Here is a 24630-nt window from a genome sequence, read left to right as displayed (position 1 = left end):
ATGTCAAATTACAGATAGTTCGGTTAAAAATTGTAGCTAAAAATCTCAAAATACCGAAAATCGGGAGGTACCGATATATGGGGGCTATACCAAAACATGGACCAATGTTGACGATGTTTCGTGGAGATGTTTCATGACCATTGAGAACCTCAAATGTCAAATTGCAGATAGTTCGGTTAAAAATTGTGGCTAAAATTCTCAAAATACCGAAAATCGGGAGGTACCGTTGTATGGGGACTATACCAAAACATGGACCTATGTTGACTATATTTGGTGGAGATGTTTCATGACCACTGAGAATCTCAAATTTCAAATTACAGATAGTTCGGTTAAAAATTGTAGCTCAAATTCTCAAAATACCGAAAATCGGGAGGTACCGATATATGGGGGCTATATCAAAACATGGACCTCTGTTGACGATGTTTCGGGGAGATGTTTCACGACCACTGAGAATCTCAAATGTCAAATTACAGATAGTTCGGTTAAAAATTGTAACTAAATTGCTCAAAATACCGAAAATCGGGAGGTACCGATATATGGGGGCTAAACCAAAACATGGCCCTATGTTGACGATGTTTCGTGGAGATGTTTTATGACCACTGAAAACCTTAAATGTCAAATTGCAGATAGTTCGGTTAAAAATTGTGGCTAAAATTCTCAAAATACCGAAAATCGGGAGGTACCGATATATGGGGGCTATATCAAAACATGGACCTCTGTTGACGATGTTTCGGGGAGATGTTTCATGACCACTGAGAATCTCAAATGTCAAATTACAGATAGTTCGGTTAAAAATTGTGGGTAAAATTCTCAAAATACCGAAAACCGGGAAGTACCGTTATATGGGGGCTATACCAAAACATGGACCTATGTTGATGATGTTTGGTAGAGATATTTCATGACCACTGAGACCCTCAAATGTCAAATTACTGCTAGTTCGGTTAAAAATTGTAACTAAAATGCTCAAAATACCGAAAATCGGGAGGTACCGATATATGGGGGCTATACCAAAACATGGACATATGTTGACGATGTTTCGTGGAGATGTTTTATGACCACTGAAAACCTTAAATGTCAAATTGCAGATAGTTCGGTTAAAAATTGTGGCTAAAATTCTCAAAATACCGAAAATCGGGAAGTACCGTAATATGGGGGCTCTTCCAAAACATGGACCCATGTTGACGATGTTTGGTAGAGATATTTTATGACCACTGAGACCCTCAAATGTCAAATTACAGCTTGTTCGGTTAAAAATTGTAACTAAAATGCTCAAAATACCGAAAATCGGGAGGTACCGATATATGGGGGCTATACCAAAACATGGACCTATGTTGAAGATGTTTCGTGGAGATGTTTTATGACCACTGAGAACCTTAAGTGTCAAATTGCAGATAGTTCGGTTAAAAATTGTGGCTAAAATTCTCAAAATACCGAAAATCGGGAGGTACCGTTATATGGGGACTATACCAAAACATGGACCTATGCCCATATCCTTTGGGATATAAGTTTGTTGATCACTAGGAACCCTAAGTGCAAAATTATAGCTAATTCGGTCTGCAAATGTGGCGAAGAACGTCAAAATACCTCAAATCCGGAGGTACCGTTATATGGGGGCTATACCAAAGAGTGGACCGATATAGCCCATCTTCGAACTTGACCTGCCTATGGAAAAAAGACCCTCGGGTGCAAAATTTCAGCACTCTATCTCAATTATTGCGGACGCTAGAGTGATTACAACAGACGGACAGACGGCCATGGCTAGATCGTCTTAGAATTTTATCCTGATCAAGAATATATATACTTTATAGGGTCGCAAATGATTAGTTCGATGTGTTACAAACAGAATGACAAACTTAATATACCCTCCATACTATGGTGGAGGCTATAAAAATTGTAAAATTGTGTATGCGAATTTTATGACCAGTCATTTTGTTCTTCGACATCAACCATTAGAATCCATTAGAAATCGGAACGAATTCGGAAGGACGATTCTTAAGATTCTTTAGAAAATGTGCAGAGATTCTTAAAATAAACTTATAGAAAATCGGTCCAATTTCTAGGAAAATATTAGAGAAATCGGCCACATTTCTAAAAAAAAACAGAACATCTCAGAAAAAATCTGATATCAGAGCCCTCGGAAAAAATTGTTAGCTGGGTAGTTTAGGTATGTTGTTGTGGTGGGTATGTGTGTGATGTGGTTTGTTGACATAGCCTCAATGTGATAGTGAGGCGATGGTGGGGGTTGTGTTGTGGTTTGTTGATACATTGTCAATACTATGGTGAGACGACGAGACCATTCAAAAGAAAACGAGAACAAAGTTGAGAGCATTTACCATCCAAGAGAGGAAATATGAGAGAGAATAGTGGAATATAGGGAAAAATAAGAAAATAATTTTGTATCTCATGAAAATCTTACATATTTTTGAAAAAATAGTGGTTTTTGGATGGAAATAAGAAACTGCACATGTATCTTACGTGAAGTACCTGTACAGTATGAAAAAACTACATCACGAACGAAAATATGTAAAAAATTCTTGAAATATTTTTTTCTGTGTAAATGTGTACAAGTTAAAAGAGAAGAATTCGCTGTATTGGTAAACCGCATGCGCATCAAGTGATTTTGAGGATTTCGCGATTTACGCGCATTTCAAAATGAACATTACCCGATACAGTTTTATAGCGTGATTTCAAAAAATGGAAAGATTGGATATATTACTGCCTTTTGTGATATCTCGTTTGTTTGCCCACTTACGCCAACATACTTTGCATCGATATAAAGGACATCTTTTCTTCTTTCATTGGCGGGCTTTCCTTTTGGAATATGTACTCCTACCAGAAGCGGAGATATTCGCATACGAAAAAAAACGTTGACATTTCTCCACATAAGCTTTTTGCTTATTCCGACTCCTGAATATTATCCGACTACCACCAAAATTCTAAGGGGCCCGCATCAACTCCCAAAAAACGTGACGATCCGATCAAAATTGCGACCTGTAGCGTGATTACAAAAAAATCGGCAAATGTGATGCATTATTGCACTATTGCGATATCCCTGTTGTTTGACCACCTACGACAACCTAATTTACATCGCTGCAAAGGTGATATTTTCTACTTTCATCAGCAGGTTTTGCTTTTGATATACCCCGTACAAAAGCGGAGATATTCGCTTTGAAATAAAATGTTAACTTTTGCTCCAAATAAGTTTTTTGCCTATTCCGACCCCTGAATATTATCCGACCATCACCAAAATCAACAGGCTTCTTCCCCTCCGAGACCTTTATCAACACCCAAAATTTGGTGACGATCGGACTAAAATTGCGACCTGTAGCGTGATTACAAAAAAATTGAAAAAATGGGATGTATTACCGACTATTGCGATATCTCCGTTATTTGCCTACGCCAGCCTACTTTGCATCATTGTAAAGGTGGGATTTTCTACTTTCATAGTCGGACTTTGCTTTATGCTGTGATATTCTCCATTATATCTTAAATCGCAAAAATGAAAAGTTGTGTTCTATTAGCGGCTATTGCGATATCTTCGTTGTTTGACCACCTACGACAACCTACGTTACATCGTTGCAAAGGCGATATTTTCTTCTTTCATTAGCAGGTTCTGCTTTTAATATACCCCTTACAGAAGCTGAGATATTTGCTTTGGAACAAACGTTGACTTTTTCTCCAAATACGTTTTTTGCCCATTCCGACCCCTAAATATTATCCGACCATCACCTAAATCAATAGGCTTCTTCCCCTCCGGGACCTTCATCAACACCCAAAATTTGGTGACGATCCGATCAAAATTGCGACCTGTAGCGTGATTACAAGGTTTAGATGGACAGACGGACAGACGGACGGACTGACGGACACACATAGCCCAATCGACTCAGCTCGTCGAGACAATCATTTTGGTATATATAAGTATGGGTCTACGACCGTTATTTCGATGCGTTACAAACTTTTTGGGCAAAACCAACTTATAATACCCTCCCCACATAGTGGTGTAGGGTATAAAAATTCTGACTTTTTCTCATATACGCTTTCATACGGCAAAACGTGCCTCATCGAAATAATGGTTTTAGACCCCAAGTATATTTGGACGAAATCCGTTTCAGACAATTTGGAGTTGATTTAGCCATGTCCGCCGTCTGTCTGTCTGGCTGGAGCGCCCGATAACTCTCGAACGGATATACCGATTTGGACCAAAAATTGGCTTTCTTAATATTTTGTCCAAACTTAGTTTAAAATCGGAGATGAGCCATATCTATCCACTCCTTCCTGTACCTCTTCCACATAAGTTCGACAATGTTCGGAAAATTTGTGCGCACGATAACTCTTGAAGGGAGTAACCGATTTAGTCCATACGTAGCACATCGTGAAATTATTACCCGAGTTAGATGCGGTTTTAATGTGGACTCAATCGGTTCACTCCTTCGGGTACCTCCCACACAAAATATCGGAAAAGTTCAATTTAGAACCTGCTCTCGAATCGCTTTTATTTTTGTTGTAACAAATTGTGTTCATACATATTTTGTTGCAACCAGTCCCAAACAAGTAATTGTTTAGATCCAAATATAGTTCTAACTTATATTTTTCTGCGTGTATATATGCAATTTTATGGCGATCGGTTAACATTAACCCGTGACAACCTACCATAGTATTTTGTATGGGACCAAAGGCGAATTTTCATGAAAACTCTCTAAAAGTCATAATTATGGTCCAAACGCTGAAACAACTTTTCCAGTTAAGTATTATGAATAAAATTTCTGAAAATCAGATCGGATTCTTTGAATTGATTAAAGCTAAATAGGGTGTGAAATATTTTGTTCCGTTTAATTACAACGGAATGAAACCGTTCGATATCTAATTAATTAGCGGCCTTTAATTGCGAAGAGTCAATCTTGGCTAATTATTTTCTAGTAAAATAATAAGCTACTGTGCCCGCATGTGTTATCCAAAAGATAACGATTTTATTTTAGCTTCCATATAAGCTAGAGCTCGATTTAATTTTTTTAGAATTTTAGCCATAATATGATTAATTTGTCCACAGAGATCCTCTAATAAAAAACCTGTATTTTAAGCAGGTCATTGCCATCTTTATATAGGCAAACTTAACCAACAAATTTGAAACGTACAAAAAACAATACCTCGTTTTTAATTGAAATTAAATGCAATTTGACAATAAACAAAGTCTTTTAAATTCTGCTATTTATATAGCTGGCCAAAACATTTTAAAAATTTAGTAGCTTAACACATTCTTATGTGATAACTTCAAAGGTTTATTTTAAAATAAAATTAAGTTCAATAGCTTGAAAGAAATGGATAATCCCGAATTATATTTCAAAGCCAATGAAATGCATAAAAAGGGTGCAATTGAATTTTATACTCGATTTTTAACAAAAATCTGTTGGCGCAACGATGGTTCAGATTGCCTAATCGATATTGGTTCTGGTCCGGGGGATGTTGTTAGCGATTGTATTTATCCCCAAATGCCGCGAGGATATCAACGTCTTGTCTTTTCTGACATAAAGAGCAGCATGGTGGAATTTGCACGCCAACATTATCAGCATTTGCCGAATAGTGAATTTAAAGTTTTGAATATTGAATCTCATGATGAATTACCGGATGATTTGAAGGGCAAATTTGATCATGTCACTTCGAATTATTGTTTACATCTTGCTGCAGATCAAAAGTGAGTTATGGCGGACGTCTTTAGGTTTAATTTGTCATTGTTTTACCCTTCATCCTTATATCTATTTTTCCAGGCATGCTTACGCCAACATCTACAATTTATTACGTCCCGAGGGTGGTGATATTTTATTGAATATTGCACCATATGTAGCATTTTTTGATGCTCTTACCAGCATTAGCTATAATGAAAAATGGTTGCCCTATATACAGGATTCAGAGATGTTCACTTCTGCACTACAGAATTTAGAAGATCCAAAGGGGTATATGCTAGAATTATTGCATTCGCTTGGTTTTCGGCAATGTTCAGTGGAAACCAGAGATCGTGTTTATGTCTACACATTGGAGGCATTTAAAGGTGAGTGAATTCTCATTCTAATTGCCAAAAAATATAACATTTTTCCAAATCCCTCAGATATTGCAAAAGCTATAATACCTTATATACCTCGGATTCCCAATCATTTGCTCGATGATTATTTGGATGATTTTGTTGATGTCATGAGCAATTTGGACCAGCAATGTCCCTTGTATAATAAGCATAATAACACAGTTCGCCTGCCTTACAGACAAATGACGATTTATGCCAAAAAACCTTGTATTTTGAAATAAGTTTTGTATTTGGACGTTATTTTACAATATACCAACATGAGACCGCCAACAATAACATATGCAGAATTCGGGTCACGTGTACAATATCGGCCTTTATCTTGATATAGTCATATAAAAAATCAAATTGTAGATTGTTTGGTATGAAATCCAAAACATAACATGTCCACATGTGCTTGGAAAATAAATTGCAGTATATTAAAGATGTTAAAGGTATTACAGAAAAATGTTCTGTAAATTGTTGTTAATGAAATTAAAATCGAGAATTTAACGACCTGTTTCACTAAGACGATTCGAATACAAATTTGTTCGAACTACTACCAATTGTCTGTGTTTTGAAAAATATTTGAAACATTTTTGTTTTCAATCAAACAAAAATTGTATGCAACATCAGGAGTTTGGTAGTAATTTGAACGAATTTGAATTCGAATCGTCTTAGAGGAACAGACCATAAATTTTCATCATTTCTACAAAAACTACTGAACCTATTTTTCTGAAATTGCCAGGGAATGTACAGCGATGGTCCCCGGTTAAAATCGACTACAAATTTAGTTGAATTTCGGGAGGGGCGGGGTACTTCCCCTATACCCTATTTCTTTAAAAATCCTATATCTATATAAATAAAAATCAAATGTCGTTCGTTAGTAATGGCAGCAGTTGAGAACGGCTGGACCGATTTAGATAATTATTTTTTTAATGTTTCTCATAACCCATCTTAGGTTTTTATGCAAAGAAAATTTGATCACCCCCACTTTTACGCCCAAATACTGAACTGATTTTCCTGAAATTGTAGTGAAATGTATAGGGATGGGCCCCGGAAGGAGCGATTTTTACAATAATTACGAATGTATCGGCTTGGAAATTATTTTCCGAGACAATTGTGGTTGTGTCTCCGACCTTAAATACTTATTTGGGACCCAACAACTTAAGCACGGCCACTTTTTATACCCTCCACCATATGGAGGGTATAATTAAATTTGTCATTCCGTTTGTAACACATCGAAATATTCGTCAGAGACCCTATAAAGTATATATATTCTTGATCAGCATAAAATTCTATGTCGATTTGACTATGTTCGTCTGTCCGTCCGTCCGTCCGTCCGTCTGTCTGTCTGTTGAAATCAAGATACAACTCGCAATTTTAAAGATAGAGAGTCAAAATTTGGTACAGAAGTTTTTATTACTTGCAGGATGGTTGGTATTGAAAATGGGATATATCGGTCCACGTTTTTATATAGCCCCCATAGAACGGTACCTCCCGATTTTCGGTATTTTTTAAGTTTTAGCTTCGATATCCTACCAAAATGGCTGAAATTTGGTACGTAGTCTTCCTTAGGGGTATAAAACTTTTCCCCAGAATTTTGATGGTATCGGTCCGCACCTTCATATAGCCCCCATAGAACGGTACCTCCCGATTTTCGGTATTTTTAAGGTTTTAGCTTCATTATCCTTCCAAAATGACTGAAATTTGGTACGTAGTCCTCTCTAGGAGTATAAAACTTTCCCCCAGAATTTTGTCGGTATCGGTCCACACCTTCATAAAGCCCCCATAGAACGGTACCTTCCGGTTTTCGGTATTTTGAAGGTTTTAGCTTCATTATCCTTCCAAAATGACTGAAATTTGGTACGTAGTCTTCTTTATGGGTATAAAACTTTCCCCCAGAATTTTGTCGGTATCGGTCCACACCTTCATAAAGCCCCCATAGAACGGTACCTCCCGGTTTTCGGTATTTTGAAGGTTTTAGCTTCATTATCTCGCCGAAATGGCTGAAATTTGGTACTTAGTCTACGTTGGTGGTATAAAACTTTCCCCAAGAACTTTGTCGGTATCGGTCCATGCCTTCATATAGCCCCCATAGAACGGTACCTCCCGATTTTCGGTATTTTTAAGGTTTTAGCTTCATTATCCTTCCAAAATGACTGAAATTTGGTACGTAGTCCTCTCTAGGGGTATAAAACTTTCCCCCAGAATTTTGACGGTATCGGTCCACACCTTCATATAGCCCCCATAGAACGGTACCTCCGATTTTCGGTATTTTTAGGGTTTTAGCTTCATTATCCTTCCAAAATGACTGAAATTTGGTACGTAGTCCTCTCTAGGGGTATAAAACTTTCCCCCAGAATTTTGTCAGTATCGGTTCACACCTTCATAAAGCCCCCATAGAACGGTACCTCCCGGTTTTCGGTATTTTGAAGGTTTTAGCTTCATTATCTCGCCGAAATGGCTGAAATTTTGTACTTAGTCTACGTTGGTGGTATAAAACTTTCCCCAAGAACTTTGTCGGTATCGGTCCATGCGTTCATATAGCCCCCATAGAACGGTACCTCCCGATTTTCGGTATTTTGAAGGTTTTAGCTTCATTATCCTACTAAAATGGCTGAAATTTGCTACGTAGTCTGCTTTAGGGGTATAAAACTTTCTCCCAGAATTTTGACAGTATCGGTCCGCACCTTCATATAGCCCCCATAGAACGGTACCTCCCGATTTTCGGTATTTTTAAGGTTTTAGCTTCATTATCCTTCCAAAATGACTGAAATTTGGTACGTAGTCCTCTCTAGGGGTATAAAACTTTCCCACAGAATTTTATCGGTATCGGTCCACACCTTCATATAGCCCCCATAGAACGGTACCTCCCGATTTTCGGTATTTTTAAGGTTTTAGCTTCGATATCCTACCAAAATGGCTGAAATTTGGTACGTAGTCTTCCTTAGGGGTATAAAACTTTCCCCCAGAATTTTGACGGTATCGGTCCGCACCTTCATATAGCCCCCATAGAACGGTACCTCCCGATTTTCGGTATTTTTAAGGTTTTAGCTTCATTATCCTTCCAAAATGACTGAAATTTGGTACGTAGTCCTCTCTAAGGGTATAAAACTTTCCCCCAGAATTTTGTCGGTATCGGTCCACACCTTCATAAAGCCCCCATGGAACGGTACCTTCCAATTTTCGGTATTTTTAAGGTTTTAGCTTCATTATCTGGTATAAAACTTTCCCCAAGAACTTTGTCGGTATCGGTCCATGCCTTCATATAGCCCCCATAGAACGGTACCTCCCGATTTTCGGTATTTTGAAGGTTTTAGCTTCATTATCCTACTAAAATGGCTGAAATTTGCTAAGTAGCCTGCTTTAGGGGTATAAAACTTTCTCCCAGAATTTTGACAGTATCGGTCCGCACCTTCATATAGCCCCCATAGAACGGTACCTCCCGATTTTCGGTATTTTTAAGGTTTTAGCTTCATTATCCTTCCAAAATGACTGAAATTTGGTACGTAGTCCTCTCTAGGGGTATAAAACTTTCCCCCAGAATTTTGTCGGTATCGGTCCACACCTTCATATAGCCCCCATAGAACGGTACCTCCCGATTTTCGGTATTTTGAAGGTTTTAGCTTTATTATCACACCGAAATGGCTGAAATTTGGTACTTAGTCTACGTTAGTGGTATAAAACTTTCCCCCAGAACTTTGTCGGTATCATCCATGCATTCATATAGCCCCCATAGAACGGTACCTCCCGATTTTTGGTATTTTGAACGTTGTGGCCTCAATATTCCACCGAAATGACTGAAATTTGATATTTAGACTTCAATGGGGGTACTCAAACTTCCCCTTTAAATTTGTCGGTATGGGTTCACGCCTTCCCATCTGAAGGTACCTCCCGATTTTTCGTATTTTGAAGGTTGTGTCTTCAATATTCTGACTAAAACATAGGCATAGGTGCACGTTTCGATATAGCCCCATAGAACGGTACCTCCGGATTTTCGTAATACTGAAGATTGTGACGTCAATATCCAACCGAAATGGCTGAAATACGTTATTTCGTCTTCCAAGAGTTTTACAATTTTCCAGAAGAGTATTATCAGTATAGGTACACGTCCTCCTATATACCCATAGAAGCTTACTTCTTGATTTCCGGTATTTATACCCTATACCACAATGTGGAAAAGGGTATTATAAGTTTGCTTTGGTAAAAATTCATGTAACACCGCGAAATATTCGTCGGAGACCCCCAATGTTGTATACCATTTTTCATATCTCGACGAGATAAAGCGATTTTGAGATGTGTGTCCGTCCGTCAGTCCGTCCGTCCGTCTGTCCATTATAAATTGTAAACACGCTCCAGGCCGCAATTATGGACCGATCGTCACGAAATTTTGTATGGAGGTCGGGTTCAGATCAGAATAGATCCCTATTCTTATTGGTGATGATCGTGAAATATTTAGGGGGTGAAATGGACCAAAAACATAATATTTATCCAATTTTCTAGCGGCTCTGTAGGTCTCAATAATAGTCCGATAAACACGTAATTTTAAATAAGGTAAGAGTATATCACAAAGGAGAAGCTTGCAATTTGAGATGGCGATCGGATAATATTTAGAGGGTTAAATGGACCAAAACTTTTGTGTGAAAATTGTGAAAAATTTTAATATACAGCTTATATCTTAATTCCTGGAAGTGACATTCCTGACAAGTGAGATATACTTGAAAGTGGAACGCTTGACCTTTCAATTGATGCCAATTATGTTGCTGTGCATGATCAGATAACAGAGTTACAGCCTAATATATCCCGTTATTTGTTTGTAGTGTAATAATAAACTCGCTAGAAGTCGCAATTATACATCAATAGTCACGAAATTTTGCACCGGGTAAGAGTATAGGTCGAAAAAGATGCCTACTATTTTGAATGATGATCTGATATTCTTTAGCGGGTGAAATGAACCATTACTTTTGTATGAAAAATATAAAAATTTTATTTTTGGTCGATATTTTAATTCCTTGAGGACATATATATTTCGCAAAGTATCCTTCTTATGGGAATCAGTAGTTTTTTCCCATATGTAGGTTACTTGGCGAAATATTCTTTCCTTTCCTTTCCTCTGATGTAAATTGCAATAAAGTGTCTGCTAGATAACGGACCTACTGCCTAATATATATTGGGTTCTGTGTAGAGAACCACATTTTTATACCATGCTACATATTGTCTCTCCAATAGTTTATATAACATCAACATATTCGTCCTAGACCCCTTATTTGGTATGCCAAAATTCATATCTCGACGAGATAAAGCGATTTAGCGGTGTGTGTCCGTCCATTAAAAATTGTAAACAAGCTTAAGGCAAATTGAACTTCAATAACAAATTTTTAAGGAGATTGTGTTCGGGCCAGAATAGAAATTATTAGTTTTTGGTGATGATCGTGAAATGTTCAGGGGATGAAATGCACCAAAATCAAAATTTTAACCAATTTTGTAGCGGCTCTGTAGATCAAAATAATAACCCGCAAAATTTTAAACAAAGTTTGAGTTTATGATGAAGAAGAAGCGTACAAACCAACGTGAAGATCAGATAATACTTAGCGGGTTAAATGGACTGAAACTTTTGTGTGAAATTGGTAAAAATTTCAATAACGTAGCGGTTAAACAACGAAAGTAGTAGCACTACATAAGTGGGTTTCATTACATTTTAGTTTGTGTGAACTAGATTTTCCTTTCCTGTTACAAAAATGTCTTTGTCATGCTAGATAACTTTTTGGTTTCGGTCATAAGTATTATACATTACATCTCTGATATTTGATAATTAAATTTTCACAATCATTGAAAGAAAGTTCCGTGGAGAGCGATTGTCCAGGGATAGTGGTATAGGGTATCCCATGGTCGGCTCCGTCCGACTATAGACTTTTCTTACTTGTTTTTTTTAGTTTTAGCCACATTCTCTTATTGAAATATAGGAAATTTGGTATTTAGTCTTCTTTGAGCCTAAAAGCTTTTCGTCAGAAATTTGTCGGTATACATCGACGTTTTGAAATAGCCCCATAGAATGTTGCCTCACATTGTTTTACCGAAATTGCTGAAATTTAGTATTAAGTCTTCTTCATACAGGAAAGGAAACTAATTATTCCATTTTACTTCAATACAACTTGTGGTGGAGGGTATAACAAGTTCGGCCCGACCGAACTTAACGCCGTTGTTACTTGTTGTTATAGAAAATTGTATTCACTGCCCTCCGTACGACGGTAAAAGTTTCATCAAGGGCAAGTCCTTACTTCCTGAGAAACTAGCCTGAAAGTTGCAAAAAACCCCTATGACACTGTGCGTAGTGGTTGGAGCGCAAGATAACTCTCGAACGGATCTGCCGATTCGGTCCAAAATTTGATCTTCGTAATATTTTGTTTAAACTTAGATTCAGTTTTAAGATAAACCATATAGGTCCACTCCTTCAGGTAACTCCCGCACAAAAGTTCAAAAATGTTCGAAAAAATTGTGCGCACGATAATTCTTGAAGGGAGTGACCGATTTTGTCCATACTTTACACATCCTCATATATCTACCAGATACACCATGTGTAGGTGGCTGGAGAGCACGATAACTCTCGAACTGAACAACCGATATGGTCCAACATTTGCAATACCCATCCACAACTTCCGGTACTTCCCCCCAATATTTAAAAAATGTCACTAATATTTTGTCCAAATTTAGTTTAACTTCTAAAATTGTCCATAATGGTCCAAAAGTTATACGATGATCCACTGAAATAACTAGTGGGCGCGATATCAATCGAAAAGATATGGACTATGTCGGTCCATTCTTTAAGCACCTCCTCCACAACACTTTTGAGCTTTAACCCTGAAACACATTTTTGTCGGCAAGTTCAATTGTTCAAATAGAGCTGAAAAATTCTGAAAACACCCTAAATACTTTCGATCTGAAAGTTTCAATTCACATAGACTGAGAGTATATCTCTGTCGGCAAAGCCGACTGATCATTTTTTACTTGTCTGGTAAAATTTTAGTATAAAGATACTGTAAACGGAAACGTTTTTGTATGCCATCTTCTCAGCCTACAAAATTGTTTTTTGAATTGTTCAAAAATCTCAACTCGTTTCCAAGTTATCAACGTTTACATTTGTTATTTCAGGTCGCATCATTTTCAGTGACAGTCACTGTATATTTTGGATCAGCATAACTTGATATCAGTCAGTTCATTTGTCTGTCCGTTGGAATTAAGATAGAACTTGCAATATATACATATATAAGATAGGGTTAGAGCTGGCAAACTATCGATAGTCTGACTATCGTTTTGATTGCTGTCGGAAAGCAAAGTATACGTCGGCCACAAAAATATTTTGTATGGCTATTTGTCGCGAATTATTTAAAAAATAATGGTTTGGAATCTGATGTAAACAAAGCTTTACGACAGTGATCAAAACGATAGTCAGACTATCGCCAGATCTAGATAGGGTGTGAAGAAATTCGGCCCGGCCGAATTTAACGTCGTTCTTACTTATCATATATTAATTTAACAAGAACATTTTTCAAATAAACCCGTTAGGTTACTTCCTTATTATACATGCAAATTTAAATTTCGTTTTATGATTTATCATTCAACGTATACTTCCTCAAACCAAGTGGATTATTGTGTTTAAGTAATACATTTGTAAAATGTAATCAGATATTAATCGTGTTCAATTAAATGCAATTTGGCCAGAAACACAGTCTAATTACCTTTACTGTTTATATAACTGATCATAAAATTTTAAAACTTTAGTATTTGAAGACCTTCACAATTATTAACTTCTTAAGTTTTTTTATATTAAAGTTAAATTAACAAGCTTGAAAAAAATGGATAATCCCGAATTATATTTCGAATTTTATAATAAATTTTTAACAAAAGTCTCATGGCGCAGTGGTTTCGTATTCACTAATCGATATTGGATCTGGTCCGGGTGATGTTGTAAGCGATTGTATTTATCCCCAAATGCCTCGCACCTATCAACGTCTGGTCTTCTCTGACTTAAAAAGCAGCATGGTGGAATTTGCACGCCAACATTATCATCATTTGCCCAATACTGAGTTTAGGCTTTTGAATATTGAATCTCATGATGAATTGCCTGCTGATTTGAAGGGGAAATTTGATCATGTACTTACTTACTTACTTAGCTGGCCCATTACAGAACATTTGTTCTATAGGCCGAACTAAGAAGAGATCTCCATTCCTCTCTATTTGTTGCTTTGCACAATGGAATACCGCGCCTTGTCATCTCATCATCCACTTGTTTGCGCCATCTATTCCTTGGCCTGCCAATTCTGCGTGCACCGCCATGTGGCATGTATTCATACGCCTTTTTAGCGGGTTCATCATCGCTCATTCTTATGATATGGCCTAGCCAACGCAATCGCTGCATCTCGATACGTTTAACAATATTGATGTCGTTGTATAGCAGATACAGCTCGTGGTTCATGCGACGTCGATATTCACCGTCAACGCAGATTGGTCCGTAGATCTTTCGAAGAATTTTTCTCTCAAACACACCAAGCACTGCCATGTCTGCTTGCGCAAGTACCCAGGCTTCGGAGCCATACATCAGCACGGGTAGTATCAGTGTTTTGTAGAGCGTTATTTTTGTTTGACGAGATGTGGCTTTGTTTTTAAACTGCTTACTTAATCCAAAGTAGCATCTGTTGGCCAATACAATTCTTCTTTTTATTTCACAACTGATGTCGTTTGTTGTGTTGACGGAGGTGCCGAGGTAGACGAAGTCTTTTACTACCTCAATATTATAGGAACCAACTTCCACAGTCGGTCCGAGCTCAATGGACGCATTGCGCGTCGACACCATCAACTTGGTCTTCTCACCGTTTACCGCCAGACCCACTTTAGCAGATTCTCCTTCGACCTTTATAAAGGTATCGGTTACTTCTTTTACTGATCGACCCATGATGTCTATATCATCAGCATAAGCAAGTAACATGTGACTGTTGGTGTAGATTGTGCCACTTCTTTTGACGTTTGCTTCTCGTATAACCTTTTCTAGCAGGATGTTGAAGAGGTCACACGAAAGGCTGTCTCCTTGTCTGAAACCTCTTTTGGTACCAAACTCTTCGGAGAGGTTCTTTCCTATTTTAACTGAGGACCTCGTGTCAGTTAAAGTCATTTTACAAAGCCGGATGAGCTTTGCGGGAATACCAAATTCAGACATGGCTTGGAATACCTTTGAGCGCAGCGGACTGTCGAAGGCTGCTTTATAATCGACAAAAAGGTGGTAGGTGTCGATCTGCATCTCTTGGGTCTTCTCCAGGATTTGCCGCAGGGTAAATATCTGGTCAATGGTGGACTTGCCAGGTCTAAAGCCGCATTGGTATGGTCCAATAATTTCGTTGACCATTGGCTTTAGTCGTTCGCACAATATCCCTGGCACGATCTTGTAGGCAATAGAGAGTAGACTTATGCCCCTATAGTTAGAGCATACAGTCTTATCTCCCTTCTTGTGGACGGGGCACAGGATACTCAGGTTCCAATCGTCGGGTACTCGTTCTTCCTGCCAGATGGTGCTAACTAGCTGATGAATACACCTTATCAGCGTGTCGCCTCCGGTTTTGAACAGCTCGGCTGGTAAGCCATCGGCCCCTGCTGCCTTATTATTCTTCAGCCGATTTATTGCTGTCTTTACCTCATCTTGGCTGGGCGGTATACATTCAATACCATCTTCTGGGATTGGGACTGTGGTATCTTCGTCGTCTTCGCTGCTATTGGATACCAACAGATTTGAAAAATGTTCTTTCCATATCCTGAGTACACTATCTGTATCAGTTACCAAATTACCTTGCTGGTCTCTACAGGAGGATGTGCCTGTACCAAAGCCATCAGTTTGATGCTTGACTCTTTGGTAGAATTTTCGGACTTCATTCTGGCTCCTGTACATCTCGATTTTTTCACACTCCCGCTTTTCCATCTCTCTCTTTTTTCTGCGGAAAAGACGTTTCTCCTCTCTCCTTTTCTCCCTGTATCTCTCTCGTGCGCTACGCGTTGCTACGGATTGTAAAGTAGCCTTATATGCCGCATTTTTCTCTTCGGTGGCAGCACGACACTCCTCATCATACCATGGATTCCTTGGTGGAGGTCTCTGGTATCCAAGTATGGATTTTGCGGCTGTTTGCATGGAGTGGGCAATGCTTTGCCATTGCGCTGATATGTTATCGGGATGAGGAGGGCTTTGATTAAGCAATTGGGCTAGTTGAGTGGAATATGCTGTGGCTATCTGTTGTGATTGCAGCTTACCGATGTCTAACTTTCGTGTTGTGTCTGTTCGTACTTTGTTTGCTACGTTTAAGCGGGTGCGTACCTTTGCTGCAACAAGGTAGTGGTCCGAATCAATGTTTGCGCCTCGGAACGATCGTACATCCAACACGCTCGATGAATGTCTTCCATCTATCACAACATGATCAATTTGGTTTCTTGTTTTCTGATCTGGAGACAGCCAGGTGCCCTTATGAATATCGAGATGATTAAATCTGGTACTGCTAACTACCATGTTTTTTGCAGCTGCAAAGTCTATCAGTCTCATACCATTGTCAGATGTTTCACTGTGGAGACTGAATTTCCCGACTGTTGGGCCAAAGATATTCTCCTTTCCAATTTTGGCATTAAAATCGCCTAGAATGATTTTAATGTCATGGGCAGGGCAACGGTCATATGTTTCTTCTAAGCGCTCGTAAAATATATCTTTGGTCTGTTCATCCTTTTCTTCAGTGGGAGCATGAGCGCAGATAAAGCTGATGTTGAAGAATTTAGCTTTTATTCGAATTGCAGCAAGTCTTTCATTCACTGGAGTGAAGCTGGATACAAGATGTTTTAGTCTCCGACTAACTACGAATCCGCAACCAAACACATGCTTTACGTCATGGCAGCTATAATACAGTGCGTCACCTTTAGGTGTTGTTGTGACGCCTTTCCCAATCCATCGTATTTCCTGTATGGCAGTAATATCGGTCTTGTACTTTTCAAGTACGTCTGCCAATGCGAAGACTGCACCTTCTCTATAAAGAGTGCGAACATTCCAGGTGCAGATTCGCAGATCATGGTCCTTAAAACGTTTGCGGGGTTCGTCAACTTTAGAGGGGTTTGTTTTTCTTTTCTTTCGTTTTTTCATAGTAGGCTGTTTTTTCTAGGGGAGGGTTACTAACCCGACGCCCAAACCCAAGTTTTTAACGTTCTTATGGGTGAACGCGCGGCACATGTTAGCACACTACCTTTAACGGGTGTTAAAGGAAGTTCCCCAGGTGACACCACGGGGAGGTCAGTGTCCACTTGGGATGAAAGAGGGACCAAGATAAATCCTGGGCTTTGCCATGTTAAAACCGGTCAGGACCGTTCCTTGGTATCTTCCATCCCCTACGTCACCCAATTTGATCATGTTACTTCAAATTATTGTTACACCTCGCCGCTGATCAAAGGTGAGTTATGGCTTATGTCTTAAGGTTTAATTTTTCATACATTTTATCCCAAAATTGTTCTCCTTTTTTCCAGACAAGCTTACATCAACATCTTCAATTTATTACGTCCTGAGGGTGGTGATATTTTAATTAATGCCGCTCCATATGTAGCAGGTTTTGATGCTTTTACCAAAATTGCCTATAATAAAAAATGGATGCCCTACATAAAGGATTCTGATTTGTTTACTTCGGCACTGCAAAATATTAAAGATCCAAAGGGATATATGTTAGATTTATTACATTCGATTGGTTTTTATGATTGTACAGTGGAAACGAAAGATTGCGTTCATATCTTCACATTGGAAGAATTCAAAAGTGAGTTGAATGATAAAAGCAAATCTAATTACAAAAGAAGTTTGTAACTGGTTTTTACTAAATTTTCCAGATAGTGCAAAAGCTGTAACACCATATATGCGTCGGATTCCAAATCATTTGCACGATGATTATTTAAATGATTTTGTTGATACCATGAGTAAATTGGACCCCCAATGCCCCAGAAAACCTTCAGTTTTGAAATAAGTTTATGTTTAGGGACTTTCTATTGTCACATTCCAACAAAAGATCGCTAACACTAACACATTCTGAATCTTGAGGGGATATTTTGTGTTTGGAATTTAATATATAATAGGTCCACATGTTTTCTGAGATAAAGTTTATTCCATGTAGTATTAAAACCAAGGTTGCGGAGTCGTAGTCAAGCAATTTTGCTGGAGTCGGAGTCTGAGTCAACAAAAATAACTCAACTCCGACTCCGGGCAATATTTTTTTCTACATTACAATAGAAAACATATAAGCAAACGGTATAGTAATCTAAGATAGTGGACGAGTCGCAGGATATTTACTATCCTTTGAAGTCTAATCTTTTCATCTTTATTTTGATTACAAAACGCGTTTCGAGAATATTTATAGGTCCAAGTGATCCTTTAATTTTTTGCAAGCAAAACAAATGTTTTGCTGATTACACTGTCACACAAAATGGATGTCTAGGTCTGCGGTTGGAAAATTCCCTCTGGCTATTAAAGCCCCTATTGAGTATGTTAGGAATAATAAATAAAGCTTGAGAAAACAACATTATATCTTTGTTTTGCGATATTGTTTTATCATTTTGAGATTACATGTTTTCAGTTAAATACAATCAGCGTTCGAAATCATACATGGAGATACCGTACCATAACGTTTTTTACCGTACCTAACATGAAAAGTTACACTACGTAAGGTACAGTACATGTACACAAACTTGAAAAAATATTTTAGCGTTTACATTTACCAAACGAAAATAGTAGCGTACGTCAAACACACATTTTGGTACGCAACCACCATTGTAATGTAACAACCACATACCCAACCGAAATGGTTGCGTACATACGTTATAAAGGTTGCGCGTACATTAAAAATCCACGTAATGTACATCATTATGTACATTAAACAAGTAAAAAAGGATCAGTCGGCTTTGCCGACACAGATATACCCTCAGCCTGTGTGAATTGAAACACTTTTTTTTCCAAAAACGTGTATATTAAGGGGGTTTTGACAATTTTAAGCGTATGAACCGACAAATATCGCGTGAACTATTTTAGCTAATATTATCGATTTTTGTGCGGGAAGGAGTGGACCTACAAGCACCACCTTCGAATTTCATCTAATATTCCAGTAAATATTACGATATGCAAAGTGTCGATCAACTCAGTATTTGGTTCGGGAGTTGTCGTGCTCTCCAGCCACTACAGGGTGCCATAGAGGGTTTTTACACTTTTAGGGTTGTTTTCTCAATAAATATGGTATTGCCCCTGAAAAAGCTTTTACCGTCGTAACTGAGGCATTGAATGAAAGTTGCTTCAACAAAAATTAAATTGATTCCAGAGCAGTCCTTAAAGTGAACTTATCCAAAATATTGTTTGGGAGGCACCCGAAGGAGTGGACAAATGTAGTCCATATTCGAACCTGATATATATTTGGTAGATATACTGGGATGGGTAAAGCATGGACCAAAGCGGTCACTACCATCAAGAGTTATCATGCGCAGAATTTTTCCGAACATTTTTGAACTCTTGGGGGGAGGTACCTGAAGGAGTAGACTGATATGGTTTATCTTCGAACTTAAACTAAGTTTGGACAAAATATTACGAAGGTCAAATTTTAGACGAATCGGCAGATCCGTTCAAGAGTTATCATGCGCTAAAACCACTACACAGGGTATCATAGGGGTTTTTCGTAACTTTCAGGTTATTTTCTCAGGAAGGATGGACTTGTCACTGATGAAACTTGTACTGTCGTATAGAGGACAGTGAATAAAAGTTACTGCAAGAAAAATCAAAGCGATTCTTGCACAGGTCCTAAACTGAACTTTTCCGAGGGGGAGGTACTCGAAGGAATGGACCGATTAAGTCCATATTGGAACCCCATCTAAGTCTGGTAGAAATTTCAAGATGTGCTAAGTATGGACCAAATCGGTTACTTCCTTCAAGAGTTATCCTGCACACAAATTTTTCGAACATTTTCGATCTTTTGTGGGGGAGGTACCGGAAGGAGTGGACCGATGTAGCTCATCTTCGAACTTAAACTAAGTTTGGGCAAAATATTACGAGAGCCAAAATTTGAACCAAATCGGTTCATCCCTTCGAGAGTTATCGTGCGCTCCAGCCAGCAGGACAGACAGACAGACAGACGGACGGACATGGCTAGATCGACTCCAAATTGTGTGAAACACATTTCGTCCAAACATACTAAAACCATTATTTCGATGAGGCACATTTTCATCGTATCAAAGTGTATATACCCTTTTTAGCCTAAAGGCTGAGGGTATAAAAACAAATAGGGATAGTGTACACCTGAGTGGTTTTTATAAAGAAATATGTAATATGAAAAATACCCCTTAGTAATGTTGGCGATATTTCCTGAGTATTTCAGCCATGAAAAACGTCTCTACAAGTGGCAATTTAGGACACGCCGTTCGGACTCGGCGATAAAAACTAGGTCACATATCAATAACTTAATATGAATCCATTGATTTAAGAGAAGCCTCTCTTGTGTTTACTGGAATGTTAGTGGAAAAATATAAATTATACATTTCTAAAAAATATTCGAAAATTGGAAAATTCACATTTTTTAGCCGCACATTTTTAGAGACCAGAATAGGGAACGTGAAAAGAACCTTCTTCAAAAAAAAAAAAATTAAATAGATCCGATACGGATCCTCAAACTGTACTTGTCCCAAATTTTGTGTGGAAGGTACTCGAAAGACGGATCGATATAGTCCATATTCCAACCTGACACATGAAATAATACGATGTGTAAAGTTTCGACCAATCAGAAAATCCCCTTGAGTGTTATCTTGCGGATTTGCGGCGCAGGTACAATCTGCTGAAAAAAATTCAAAACGAGTCGAGAGGACTCTTAAATTTCTCTTTTCCGAATTTTGTGTGGGAGGTACCCTAAGATGTGCACCGATATAGTCTTATCCGATCTATATCTGGAAGGAATAATAATATATGGAAAGTTTGGAGCAAATCGTTATTTATCGTTTACACAATTTTTCGAAAACAATTTTGAACTTTTTTGGGGAAGGTGTGGACCGACATAGCCTACATTCGAACTTAAACAAAGTTTGGGCAAAATATTACGATGTATACAATTTGGTTCTAAGCGGTAGATCCGTTGGAGAGTTATCGTGCGTACCTCTCAGCTAGACATTAAGAGAGACAGATGAACGGACAGGGCTAAATAGACTCCAAATTGTATGAAACGAATTTCGTCTAAACATACTTGGGTTCTAAAACCAATATTTCGATGAGACACATCTTTGGTCGTATTTTGTTTGTGTCCCCTTTACCCTAAATCCTGAGCTATAAAGTAGGTGGCGAGGCGACTCCGTGTTTGTATAAAAAATACAATTTGACAACTGAACTGAAAATTTCTCTGTCATGATAGAGACAATTTGTAGCATGGGAGAAAATTGTGGTCTCTACACAAAACCCATTATATATTAGGCAGTAGGCCCGTTATCTAGCAGACACATTATTGCAATTTGCATCAGGGGAAAGGTCAGTAGTTATTATTCCATGTGTAGGCTACTTTGCCGCTATATGCCCTCCATGAATTAAAAAAATGGACCAAAAATAAATTTTGTATGTTTTTCACACCCGTTAATAATATCAGATCATCATGCAAAATTATAGGCATTTTCTTCTACCTAAACTCTTACCTCGTGCAAAATTTCGTTACTATTGAGCTATAATTTCGACCTCCAAGGTGTTAATTACTACACTACAAACAAAAAACTGGATATATTAGGCTGTAGCTCTGTTATCTGATCACGTACTTCAACGTAATCGACATCAGTGCAAAGGTCAAGATATATTCTTCCAAATATAACTCACGAGGGAAGAATGTGTCTTTCAGGAACAAAGATATAAGCTGTATATTACATTTTTTCAAAATTTTCACACAAAAGTTCTGGTCCATTTAACCCTCTAAATATTATCTGTTCGGCATCTCAAATTGCAAGCTACTCCTTTGTCATAAACTCTTACCATATTTAAAATTTCGCGTTGATCGGACTATTATTGCGACCTACAGAGCCGCTACAAAATTGGATAAGAATTACGTTTTTGGTCCATTTCACCCGCTAAATATTTCACGATCATCACCAATTAAAATAGTGATCTATTCTGATGTGATACCGACCTCCATGCAAAATTTCGTGACGATCGGTCCATAATTGCGGCCTGGAGTTTGATTACAATTTATAATGGACAGGCGGGCGGACGGACGGACACACATCTCAAAATCGCTTTATCTCGTCGAGATATGAAAATTGGTATACCACATTAGGGGTCTCCGACGAATATTTCGCGGTGTTACATGAATTTTTACCAAAACAAACGTATAATGCAAATTGGCAAAATTTTAGATGTTAGATAGGAGCGTTTTGTTTAGGCATTAGTCAATTCTCGCATAAGTATTTATGACATTTTAATAATGTCATTATAGTCCAAATAAATTGAAGATAAATATTCATTTATATTTAATTATATTTTTTTTTGTATTTATTCCACAAAAATTAAACTTAATATTTTCTCATACTTTATTAACCAAACAAATGTAAGTGTGTCACCACTTTTTCTCTAAATGTACCTTAGGATGGTAGTGTACATGCAGAGAAAAAATATGATTGATCCAACAATATTCGAAGAGCAAAATATGTATTGTAAAGTTAAAGTAAGATTCCGCATGTAGTATTGTGATTCCAACAATCGTTTTTGTTAATTACAACAATTGTTTTTGTCATATACAACAATAGTTGTTCTCATATCCAACAATAGTTTTTGTCTGATGGACAATATTATTCTCTTTTCTTCGACCATTTTATTCTCTTCTCTCGTTATTCGATGCCGAGGTGAAAAATAAAATTTTGGTGAGTTTTGTTTGTATGCATTTTTATACTCTCCACCATAGGATTTACGTAGGACTTTTGGTATTGAAAGCGGGCTATGTAGGTCCACGCTTTCGTATAGCCCCCATACAAAATGACGCGTGACGCGTCGTCATTTTAAGGAATTTTTAAGATATTCGGCCCATTTTACCACCGAATTGGTTGTAATTTGGTACTTTGTGTCTCCAGAGGCCAAAAAATATTCCTACCAATGTTGGGTTATATAGGTCCACATTTTGGTATAGCCCCCATATAAGGCCCCATATAAAGTACGCGTCATTTTAATATATTTTGATTGTATTAGACCCATTTGACCAGAGAATTGGTTGTAATTTGGTATGTTGTGTCTTCAGAGGCCAGAAAACATTCCTACCAAAGTTGGGTTATATAGGTCCACGTTTTGGTATAGTCCCCACATAAGACCCCTTATAAAGTACGCGTCATTTTAATATATTTTGAATGTATTAGACCCATTTGACCAAAGAATCGGTTGTAACTTTGTATTTTATGTTTCCAGAGGCTAAGAAACATTTCTACCATAAAATGTTTATATAGGTCCACGTGTTGATATAGCCCCCATAATGCAATATCTCCCGATTTTCGATATTTTGAACGTTTTAGACTCATTATCACACCGATATGGCTGAAATTTGGTATTTAGTCTTCTTTAAGAGTATAAAACTTTCCCCCAGAAATTTGTAGGTATAGGTCCACGCCATCATATAGCCCCCATAGAACGGTACCTTCCGATCAAATTAAAAATTTCAGTAACAGATTTTCTGGGCTGACAATAGTTTTTGTAAAAATTCTAGATCATGATAGTTCCTACCATAGGTATTGTCAATGATTTTTACAATATTGAGGAATTTCGCAAGTTGTTTTTGTTTTGTATTTTTGGAGCAAAAGATGGTATTTTTGGATTTGAAATTGCAATGCTTCAACAATAAATAAATAAATTGTTGGAACAAAAGTAGATATTGTTGTTTCAACAAAAGCGCAAAATATTTTTCTCTGCGTATACGTGTTTTTTTAATGTACGCGCTTATGTACGCAACCATTTCGGTTGTTCCAATACGATGGCGGTTGCGTACCAAAAATGTGTGTGTTGACGAACTTTTCTATACTCGTTGGGTACACGTACATAAATGCTAAAATGGATTTTCAACGTTTGAGTACACGTACATAACCTTTATAAATATTTTAGTCTTTGTGTAGCATGTACGGTACCCTATGTTAAGGTACTGTTTGTTTCCGATTTTTGGTGATTTTTCCAACTTTAATTGAGAATTTTACGACTTTTATGACGATTTTCGGCCAAAAATTGTTTGCATTTTTTTGTATATTCTGCATATTTTTTGCATATTCGGCATATCTTGCATATTTTTGGCATGTTTTCGAAAAATTTACCACCAAAACGCCTAGATCCAAAATTTTAGTTTAATCGGGTAAGAAATAAAAAACATGCAAAAATCCGATGTCTACCCAATAAACAATTCTTGCCGAGCGTTATGATGTTAGAATTTTTTTCGAAGCTTTCTTAAGCTGTTCTAGAAAATTTACCGGATTTTCTAAATTTGCCTTTGAAAGTGTTTAGCTTTTCTGATAGATTTCTCTGAGTATAATCTGCACATGTTTTAGTTCTT

General features: G+C 37.7%; 3 protein-coding genes across 8 annotated transcripts in view; 2 read left to right on the top strand and 1 right to left on the bottom strand.

Annotated features, from left to right (window-relative positions):
* LOC141393239 (juvenile hormone acid O-methyltransferase-like) overlaps nt 1-24630 on the bottom strand; it is a 53722-nt gene that overhangs the window by 11598 nt on the left and 17494 nt on the right. The window contains exon 3 of one of the 6 annotated variants that reach the window (XM_073966212.1): nt 13789-13895. The exons of the other annotated variants lie outside the window; for them this stretch is intronic. The gene's annotated coding sequence lies outside the window, so the exon portion shown is untranslated. The remainder of the gene's footprint in view (nt 1-13788; nt 13896-24630) is intronic. 6 annotated transcript variants of the gene reach the window in all.
* Nucleotides 5316-5693, top strand: LOC141392463 (juvenile hormone acid O-methyltransferase-like). Its single transcript, XM_073965403.1, has one exon. The coding sequence runs from the start codon at nt 5316-5318 to the stop codon at nt 5691-5693; it is 378 nt and encodes a 125-aa protein (XP_073821504.1).
* LOC141392462 (juvenile hormone acid O-methyltransferase-like) lies at nt 6331-18075 on the top strand. Its single transcript, XM_073965402.1, has 4 exons — nt 6331-6372; nt 13958-14136; nt 17591-17871; nt 17942-18075. The coding sequence occupies exons 1-4, from the start codon at nt 6331-6333 to the stop codon at nt 18073-18075; spliced, it is 636 nt and encodes a 211-aa protein (XP_073821503.1).

The sequence above is a fragment of the Musca autumnalis genome, unplaced genomic scaffold, assembly GCF_047663935.1.
Source record: "Musca autumnalis isolate F117 unplaced genomic scaffold, ASM4766393v1 scaffold_2, whole genome shotgun sequence".
NCBI lineage: Eukaryota > Metazoa > Arthropoda > Insecta > Diptera > Muscidae > Musca > Musca autumnalis.
The sequence above is the reverse complement of the archived record's forward strand: the minus strand, read 5'-3'. Positions and strand labels throughout refer to the sequence as shown.